General features: G+C 48.7%; 1 protein-coding gene across 4 annotated transcripts in view; it reads right to left on the bottom strand.

Annotated features, from left to right (window-relative positions):
- Positions 1–10,618, bottom strand: part of LOC119277674 (bZIP transcription factor ABI5 homolog) — a 27,225-nt gene that overhangs the window by 15,374 nt on the left and 1,233 nt on the right. For 2 of the 4 annotated variants that reach the window (XM_037558969.1, XM_037558968.1), the window contains 6 exons: positions 10,076–10,142; positions 8,885–8,988; positions 838–1,920; positions 659–730; positions 531–560; positions 31–376 (listed from right to left, as the gene is read on the bottom strand). In XM_037558969.1, the coding sequence (XP_037414866.1) occupies positions 284–376; positions 531–560; positions 659–730; positions 838–1,818 (1,176 nt within the window). In that variant the 5' untranslated portion in view covers positions 1,819–1,920; positions 8,885–8,988; positions 10,076–10,142 and the 3' untranslated portion in view covers positions 31–283. Of the gene's footprint in view, positions 1–30; positions 377–530; positions 561–658; positions 1,921–3,367; positions 3,667–8,884; positions 8,989–10,075; positions 10,143–10,618 lie in introns of those variants that run through there. The other 2 variants (XM_037558970.1, XR_005137265.1) reach the window with 2 other exon arrangements.

The following is a 10,618-nucleotide window of genomic DNA, read 5'->3' as shown; positions in this document are numbered from 1 at the left end:
AATGGACCACATGTGTTGCATCACATCATGTTAAAGAGCAAGTACACATCAACATATTGCTAATTTTCTTTCTGACAAATCCATATACCTATAAACAGTAACAACAACAGAAGTTCACTTGCTTGACCGGATAAACACTGACATTCGGGTCCTTATGGTTTTAGGTACTACTAGTAAATTACTATACGACCCCGCTCGGGAAAGAAAATGTTACTGCTATAAACACCACAATTCCTCCTCATCCTCCTGCGAGCACGGCTATGGATGGATGGCAGGTCACCTTTCACCAGATGCAGCTGCCACAGCGCCGCGAGAGGGTGCCACCCTTCTTGGCGTTCACGTTCTCCTTGGACTGTTCTATCATCTTCTCAACCAACTGTAAAAAAAGATCACCGCCACAAGGTGTTTCCATCAGTATGCACACATTGACTATTTTAAGACTTGGCAATTACAGTGGATTGTTACAAGCAATTGGTAGGTGGTTGCGAGTGTAGGAGGATTGCCAGGTGATGGTAGTAAAATATACATACCATTTGTTTCTTGGTCAGCAGAATTGTCTTCTGCAACAAAACAATGAAACAGTTTAGTAACGGTAAGAACTAAAAAGCATATGAAAACTGAATTTTCTCATGGTTTTCACTGGTCAGCAGCTCCGTACCTCCTCAGCTTTCAGACGAGCGTTCTCCTCCTTGAGGTGGTTCAGTTCAGCTTCAAGCTCCACGGTATAAGCCTATAGGATTTAGAAAGACATGTAGTGTAAGTGTCACCAACATTGTTACCACCATTACAGAAATGGCATTGCATAAAAACCAACAATTTTGGCAGCAAGGTAAGTACCTGCTTCCTAGCACGCGATCGTGCGGCTGACTCACGGTTCTTGATCATGCGGCGGTGGCGGCGCTCGATGCTTCTCTCGCAAGACTGATCCTCTGGGGCACCGCGTTTCCAGGTGCCGCCACTCTCCATCATCGTTCCATCGCCCATGCAGTTCATCATGTCAGCCTGCGTCATGGCGCTCCTCCCGTCTGACGACCCGGGGCTCATGATACCCACCCCACCTTGAGGAGGTGGTGGTGGCGGCACCACAACAATCCTTGCGTACCCATTGGGGATGAACTCCTTGACGTATCCCATCACCGGGAACATGCCATTGGCTGGTGCCATTGGGTACATCATTGGGCCAGGTTGTTGCCCCTGTTGCGCGGGGTTCATCTGTGCATGGACCATGTCGACCGGCACAGGTGCCTGGCCGCCGGCACCCGATCCCCGGACCACGCCGGCCTTGACAAGGAACTGCTCCAGCGTCATCTCGCCTAGGGTCCCCTGCCGGTCGTTGGTCGCAACCGATGGCTGGACAGGAGGCTGCTGTGAGGGTTGCGCGGCCTGAGGCTGGACATGCACCGGGCGGGGCTCCCTGTTGATCTCATCCCACACCTCCTCCACCGTCTTTTGGCACATCGGGGGAGGCAAAGAGAACGACTCCTGACGGGCTAGGTTGCTTCCTCCTGCATCTCCGCCACCTCTGCCTCCACCAGCACCCACCACAGGAGCCATCTCCATGCCCACCAAGCCACCGCCAGTCGCCGCTTGGAACTCCTCAGCATTCCATATGTTGCTCATGAATTCGTCCATGTTCATGGACCCGAAGTTGCGCCCCGCCTCGCACACCGAGTATTGCAGCTCGTCCAGCGTCAGCGCGAAGATGGAAGACTGCCGCGCTGGCGCAACCACCGGCTGCTCCTCACCTTCGAGAACGCGCGGGTGTGAGGTGACTTCTTCCTCGGAGAACTTCACGTCCTTGCTCATCTCCGACGCCATCCGATCTCTCCTTGCCACTGTGCTCTTGCTCTACGTACTCTCTTGTTTGTGGGTTGTGGTGTGTGTGGTTCAGCCTTGTGCATTGCGCCCTCTATTTATAGCCTGCAGCATGCGAGAGATAAGCATCAATTAAAGCACTAGATAGCAATTAAATTCACGCTATTGATGAAAAAGGTGAGCTATAGATATAGATAGATACAGTAGATAGAATTCGTCTCGTACTGGACAGATAGGGTACTGCCAAAGCGCCAAACATGGCCGCGAGTTACACCTGGTATACGAAACGAACCCGAGGGGCGTGCTAGTTTGTTCAATAGCTAGCCGACGACGGCCGCCGCTGAGACGCCTCACTGCCCGACGACTGAGCATTACGAACGTTAGCGTGAGAGACAAGGATACGAGTAAACCGTGTGTGGCCTTTGCTACTGCCTACTGCTGCCAAGATCGCCGTTTCTAATTCGGGGGTTGGATTAGTACAAGGAGTCTTACGGCACGGTGCTCTTCAATTCAGGGAGGTGACAAAAGGTGGTGTCATCAAAAATGGAAAAATAGATAGGTGACAAAAAGGTAAAGTCAGTCTACACGCAAAAAAAAAGTCAGTTATGCATCTTTTTTTTTCTGAGAAAAGTCAGGCATGCATGTGAAAATGCATGTCTACCTTTTATTTTTGGGCCTGGACCATCTAGAGGGAATCTAGGCCCAGAATTTGTCGTGCACTAGTGGGCCTGTTAGAAGCCCACAGATACACCAATATATACTAATCTCATACTGACTCTTCCGTGTTCTACAAAAATGTCATACAGACTCAAAAAAACATACAAAAATGTCATACTTTTTTTTGAACACTACAAAAATGTCATACTGACAGATACTAACCAGACTTTACTCAAATGGAAGACAGATATTAATCAGACAAGAGTCGATCTGATGGCATGGAAAAGCACAATCAGATAGAGCCCTCCTCCCCAGGATGGTGTGGAAAAGAAAAATCAGACAGGGTGGTATGGTATGGAAAAGAAGAATTAGACAGAGTCGACAGATGATAACACATGACTTCTCGCTGTCTGAAGAAAAAGACATGGGCTCGCTTTCAGCGGCAACCTGACGGTTCTCGAGGACATACGAAGAAGAATGGCTCAGCTCACATCACACCAACAATGGCCACCCCAAGCGAAACTGCCATGACTAGTACAGCGCGTGCAGGCAAGCTCAGATTGGCTTGTGGTTGCACGATTTTGAAGGATTCAGCTGATGAGAAGGTAGCCTACCGGAATACCCGATCCTCGCAGCATATAATAAGCACTCAAGCAGCAACCAAGGCGATTCAAGATTTATTTACTGCTGGTGCTACACAAGAATCACCCCCGGCCGGGCACCAAGAATTCCCCCGCCGTTCCGACCCCGAACATAAAACGGCGGTGAAACAAAGGCGCTAAGTTGCCGAAGCCGCTACGATCGCTAGAGATGGCATGGTGGAACGAGAGCAAAGTTGACGGCTCCGAATGAAACGAGAGCGACGAGCGCGCGGCCCGCCTGAGTACGCACGTACCTCCTGCTCCCGCTCCAGCGGCGGAGAGCCGGCCGCGCGCCGGCCGCGAGCGGCAGCACCGCTGCGCAGATCAGCTTCGGACACCACCGCCTGCAGCTGAAACTTTTATAGTAGAGTTGCGTGGGGGGAGGGAGCTGTGGCGAAACGGGAGGCAGCATCCCTCCTTACTAACTGGAGAGAGAGGGGGAGACGCATGTGCGTACGTGAGGAAAGGAAATGGTGCCGTTGGCTGTGTCGGGCGCGTCGGCACGTTGGGCTTTCCAGAGCCATCGCTATTCTTCCCAGACGGGCTCCGAGTTCCGAGGCTAGTAGGGGAACGGAATGGGTAGCTACGAGCGAGCTAGCTGTGCCCCTGCATGTTGCTTGCTTACTTCCGCCCCGGGTTTTGTCAGCTCTTCTGCCCACACAGTCGCAGCTGCCTCCCTATCCCGTCGCCCTTTTGGTCACCGTACATACGTGCTGGCCAGCTGCGGAGCGGCACCAGTACGCGCGCCCAAAGCTGGAGGTCCATGCAGAATCTACTTGATGCTAGAGTATTTATACGACGCACCTGCCGCCTACAGCCTCAACCTTTGGGCTGAAGCTTGTTGGAACAGGGGAACTTTGGGAAATCTTTGGTGCAGAGATGTGGATTAGCTACAGAATGGCAAAAGCTATCGGCAGTTCGGCACCTTGCGACTCGCTTTCTGCGGCTGATGTACTACGTACTGGCGTGGCCGGTTCTCGTTCCACACGATCAAAGAGTTGGCTAACACATCTGCTCACGAAAAGGGACATGTCATGCATGTCAGCTGTGTCGCCGCAGAGATTAGAGAAGACGAGATAGGACCGGGCGTTCAGGTGAGGATAAGTCGACGCGTGCAGGGTACGTGCCTCGAAGGAGATATGACCTCCTGCCCGCAGTCGCCGGTTCTCTGTGGCAAATCTGCGACTGTTTAACAGTGCACTTGTGTCCACAGACAAGGCACGCGGAGCCGGCCGTACCAATCTTCTTCTACAGAAAAAGAAAAACGCTTACGCATCTTCAAGGCCGATCCGTAAATTTTCTACCGCATCTGTCCGATGACAGCGAGACCCCTTATCCATGGACACTGATGTCGGTGGCCGCCATCCAACATTGACCGCATACATTTCAATAATTTTTGAAATTAAACGGACGAGATTCATGTAAACCAGACGGATTTCATTCAAGTTTGAATGTAATATATTTAAACAGATGAATTTTTGACCGCTTTTACTAAAAACTGAAAAAAAACTAAATCCTATATCGGACGACCACCTCGTAAGCGTGGCCGCCCTATCTTACCGCATGGCGTTGTCGCCCGTGCCGCCACCGCCGTCATCGTCCCTCCAGCGACGCAAGGATGCCTGAGGGCCGCGACAGCCTTGTCCAGCGGCTGCCTGCCGCTCGCGGAGGAACCGCTTCGCCTCCTCTTTCCCGGTGCGGAGGGCCGCCTTGGCCACTGCCGACTATGTCGGTAGAGCCCTGGCACCAGCCTTGCCCCTGTCGGCGTTGGCAGAGCTGTCGCTAAGTGACCACTCGTCGCCGATCTTGGCGAGCTCGCCGTCAAGGCGGCAGCGCCGCCTGGTGGTCGCCTCCCCGATTGTGACAAAGCGGTCGAGTGCCCACACGGCGGCGAGGTCCGAGTCGTTGCAGACCCATTTCGTCGTCATGTCCGTACCGGCGAACGCGAAGTGGCGACCGGCATTGCACCGGTCGCACCTCGCTTGCTACCTCGCCACGTGCTCCTCCTCGGATACCATGGCCCGAGAGCCGTAGGCACTGCCGGAACTGCCTCCTCCAAGGTAGTGCAGGATGCGGCCATGTGCCTTTGTGAGCACGGCTGACAGCTCCTCCTTTATCGGGCGACAGTGGCGTCATGGTCGCGAGGAGGGCCCGTCGACTCGTGCATAGCGGCTGTGCGGCAGGGGCGACACCGGCTCATCCTTCACACGGAGGAGGTGCTGGGGGGACGTCGGCTCCTTCTTCACACGGTCGTCGATGTGGAGGTCGCGGCCTGTCGGAGTGAGGAATGTGTCTCTATGCGTCACCGGCGAACGGCTTAAAAAGTCACGGCCAGGCCAGGCGAAGGGGCGGTCATCCCGCTTCAATGCAATGCAGCGGCCGGAGTTGGTATCTCGGGACGCGGCGTCCGCATTGAAGCGGCAACCCCGAGAGGTCACGACCGTCAGCGCCGCCTTCCCATCCGGTCAAATCGTGGGCATCAATGTCGGCCGCTACATGCTCTGGGCCGGCATGAATGCGGCGCGAGCATTCGATGAAAAGCGGGGGAGAGGTGGTTAGAGCGGTTTGGAACGGACGTGGCAGTGGTCCAGACGCCCACAAAGCCCACCCCCCTAGTTTGTCTCCGATTTATGGGGAAAAATAAGTCCAGACCGCGTGGTGGACCGATACAGGCCCGCGTTGGATGGCACAACACGTCCGGATCGCATGGTCTGAGGGTCAGTATTGGAGATGCCCTTAGTAGGAGAGGGTCAAGGCGGAGGTTTGAACCCCTAGCCGTCACTTGTCTTCTCTGTCTCTCGCCGCTATCATGATGCATCGTCCATGCAGCGTTGGTAGTAGCGGGAATGTTGCTCATTGTAGGGGCCTGATAGGGCAGAGTTGATGGGTTGTTGTGGGTCAAGGACGGAGATGAGTGGCCGAGGTGCGGTCTTCGACGAACGATGCTCGACGGCGGCGTTGGTGATCCAGCGTTGCGATCTTAAACAGTGGACTAACCTGGCTGGCTCATCAGAGAAGAGGGCGTCGGTGCATGGTCCTGGGTGACAATGAGCTCGACATCAGGCCCAAATCCGGCATGCAGCGGCATGGGCAATTTGTCTCCGGTTTTCTTTAGCAAGTCTCATGGTTTGTGGCGGCGAGGCGTCGGCCCGTTTCAATTTAGGAATAATGTCCTACAGCATGCTGGCTAGCTGGAAGTTCATGGAATCCCAATGTGCTTAATTAGGATCGTGTGTGCCGATATCTAGTTCTCGTGATGTGCCTTTTTCTTTTGCAAATTTTCTTGGTGGCGTTTGTCCTATGAAGCCGATAATGTGGTTATACATCTTAGTTCTCCGGCATTAGCTCTGGCCGATGATGTTGTCCAGTCTTGACGTAGTCGGGGAGCATGTGAGGTTTGTGTTCCCCAACTCTGGTCGAACATGGGACGTTCTACGGGTCCTCTTTGGTGTTCTCTTCTTCGGTGCGGCAATTTTCTACCCGGATTGTGGTCGTAGACGTCTTCTAGTCTACATCGACGATTTCTCGGTCACTTCTTTTATAAGGTCATGAGTTTTAACGAGTTGGCTCCAGTGAGATGGAGGCCCAGAGCTGGCAACAAGATCTTTTTCATGGCGCGCCGTCGATGGATGCATGAGAAACAAGACTTCGACGTCCTTAAGAATTTATTTTTTTCTCTAAGGATGCTTTTGTAGGGACATGTGCTACTTACATGTGTGCTATTTCGCAAAAAATATATATATGCACATTTTTATGATGATGGATATTCATGAAATGAATGTAATACCGCCTTTTGTAAGCAGTTAAAATGTTTTTTTATCCTACTTCTAGGCCTCGTTTGGTAAAAAGCGAAAAAGTTAGGAATTTGGAGAACTAAATACCTATATAAATAGTTCCTATGGTATATTTTGGAATAAAGAAATGCTTCACCAGATTTTTTATGAATTGGACAATCCCTAGGGACTTTGCTGGAAATCAAGCATGTGGTCTTACCTTATGTTTTTCTTCCTTGTGTCTTGAATTCATGTATATTTCATTATATGGTATCCAATGGTAATCTTTTAGCATTCCTATGTTTTACGTTAGAACTCAAATTGAACAACATTTCTTATTCAACAGATTAAATGGCAACAAAATCCTGTGATTTTCGTTGCTCTGTTTCAAGCGGGTATGTTATTGGACGCAAACATGGCACAAACGTAGGTTAGTTGTCCCCATGGCGCAACGACGCGCGACAGAAATGATTCACACTAGAACAAGCCACGAGCTACGCCATGAGCAGGCAATAGAGAAGTCGTGTGACTAGACTCTTCAACCTGCAAGCGTGAGCGCGGGGCCACTAGATCTAAATCCGGCTCTAGGTTCATCCTGACTCCATGACGAGTTTCTTCCTCCTTCAGAAGAACACCCCAAACACCACCACCCCACTCTCCCTCCCTGATCCGACGTGTTGCGGGTTCACGTATTGATAGATCACCATAGCTTCTCCTAATACCCCATCTTATAAGCAACATCGTTTTCCCCCATAATCCCCCGCCCCACTCCACATGATCCCCTCTCCTTTGTACAACCCACAACCTCCCCCTGACACCATAGGGAGATCCTTGTAGAGAAAATAGAAGAGGGTACATGTAATATTCGAGGATAATTTCTCCTGGTGCCTCTTAGCGGTACATGACACACATGTTATTTGAGTGAACCCCCTTGCCCTGGGGGGTTAATAGCTCTACTCATGCTTATATGGGGTTAATCTTGATATAGAGTACAACGGAGATTTAAGAGAGGGTTTTGGAAAGTTGGGAGGCAACTCGTCGAGTTCTAGGGGTTGATCTAGATAGGATGTCATGGATTGATGTGGCTTCTATGGGCAGATTGCAATGTGTGTAGATCTTGGTCCTTCTGTGTGGTGTTGGACGACCTTGTACATGTGAAATGTGGCGGTGCCCTCCCCCACCCCCAACAGTTATGTTGGTCCCCAAGAATTGGACTCCTCCCTAGTTTTGAAAGGCCTTGACTTCTAGGGGAGGCACCTTCCATTAAGTTGGTCTCCCATGTATGGGTCCCTTGAACCCACACGTCCCTATGCATATATGTCCCGTGCGGTACATGCGACACAGGGATACAACTATCCATCAACACCAACCCCCCTCCCACTACCTCCAAAGTAAAAAAAGAAACATGAATGTTGTATGAAAATTGTTATGGCTTGTGCTTTGGAGTTGTCATCTAAGGTTATGGTAATTTTCCACCCTCCCTATAATTACCCTCCATATAAAAACATGGGGTCAAATGAAAAATGTATGGAAAAGACTGCTATGTATCATGGTCTAGTGTTTCCATTCACATGTGATAAGTTTTCACCCCCTGTAATTTCCCTCGAGAGCCCAGGAAACAAATGATTGTCATGTGTTAATACCTAGTGTTGACATATAATTACCTAAAAGTTGACATGTGTTTTGTGGTCTAATGTTAGCATATAAGTATGTGTCAGATTGCCATCAACATAAGCCAATTAGGTTTCCCTCCATTCTAACAACAATCAGTAATGCATGTGCTAGGATAATTTGCCATGTTTTGCTAAATAAAACTACCATATGACGTGTGTGGGAGTTCCCATGTGTCGTGGTTATTTTCGCAGTTGTGCAAACAATATCCAAAAACACAAATACCAGGATGGGAAAGAAAACAGGCAAGGTCATACTCCAAAATGGCACATAGTCGAATGGTGCACTTAGAGGAAATGGATAAGAACATAAGACCCAATAATGTACCTTGGTAGAACTAGTAGGAGTTGTATTGAGATCATTCCATATCTTAAATCCATATATGCCCCAGAAGAAGATGTAGTTTATGCCCAAGAAGAAGATGTAGTTCACTGGCATTCATAGACCAATAGTGAAAATGGTGAAGATGAGGAAAAAATTGTTTGCATAGAGAAACAATAGAAAGATGCCATCTAAATTGCAAAAAAATACAGTTAACATGGAGTGCACCCCTAGAAAACCCTATCATGAAGCAACCCATGTGACTTGGGCAAAAAAAGTTGATACTACCAGTACTTGGCCCTACTAAAGTTGCCATGACATGTGAGCATGAACTACTATAATATAAGTATAAGTTGACATGTTAATTGTGTAACGATTTCCATGAAGTACGTGCATATTGTTGAAAGAGCCATCAACCTCCGTGTCTGCCTTTATCATCTGATAAATGAGCTTGTTTTTTCATGTGGATACAATGAAAGGTTCATGAGATATATTTATTTCAAGTCATTGATGTTCAATGTCTAAGTTTTCGACATGAAGTAGCTGCAAATGAGAAAGAAAGTGCAAAAGTAGAGAGGGTATCCGTGAAAAATCAGCAAAATCATGGGGCGTGAAAGAAAAGTTTGGCGGTGGAGCTTGGCCCTATAGTGTTAAGTAAACAAACTTGCCACCCACCAAACAAAGATGTAAATCCATTCATGAACAACAAAGTTTGTCAATGTGTATCCACACCTCAAGAGAAAGAAAAGCACCACCCCTTTGCAAAGGGGTGCCGCGAGATGAATGTACAATATGCACACATGGGGAGAATGTGAAGAAAATACCATATAAGGACACTACAAAAAATTTGAGAGATATTAATTTTCTGACCAAAAAATTCAGGAAGAAGTTGCTATGCATGATTATGTAGAGAATGACATTGTGTTTCATACCAAAAAATTACCACAAAAAAAGTGAAATGTGTCTCATAGGTAACACGAAATCCATATGTGGATCAAAAAACTTGTCATATATGATGCGTAGTCACAAAATCAGGAGAAAATAAAAATTGTTGGGGTGTACTAGGGAGATTGCCATGGAATCTATGTAAAATAGGACACACATAAGCGGACTAGAAATTAATTTAATGTCACATAGTTGCCAATGACATGTGAATAAAGCATGCAAATGAAGTAGTTGTGTGCATCGACTAATTACCATTGGTTTGATGTTGGTCTATGTGGATGAGAATCAGCCGTCTTTTTATTCCATCAACTATCGCTGCCTGTGACAATGTTAGTAGGAAACATTCATGTGAGATCAAAAAACTTGTAAACCATATATATGTCCCTTCAAGGAGAGGAAAATACAAAAAAACTTGAAGGATTAGAAAATCATAGGAAGTCATCAAGCAGGGCGGGTCCAGATAGAAACCATGGTTAGATGATACCAAGATGCATTTCTGCCCGCCCAAGCACTTCCTCCAACCACCGCACACACATGCATCATCTCGTGTCTCATGTTTCCCTAACTCTACTAATTCGCAAACAAATCTTTACAAGACTAGATCCTGAAGTCTAAGCCACATCGCTTCCCAATCGACAACAATTTCATCATGTGGGGTTAGATCCTGCATCCTCCCACCCCACCCCACCCCACCCCTCCTCGACCAAACCCTATCCCCCAAAATCCTTGTCGTGGCGGGCACATAGATGAAATTGATGAATCATAATAACAAAAATTAAATTGTGAGTCACCACC

This window comes from Triticum dicoccoides, chromosome 3B (genome assembly GCF_002162155.2).
Source record: "Triticum dicoccoides isolate Atlit2015 ecotype Zavitan chromosome 3B, WEW_v2.0, whole genome shotgun sequence".
NCBI classification, from domain to species: Eukaryota; Viridiplantae; Streptophyta; class Magnoliopsida; order Poales; family Poaceae; genus Triticum; species Triticum dicoccoides.
This window is presented reverse-complemented; position numbering and strand designations above follow the sequence as displayed.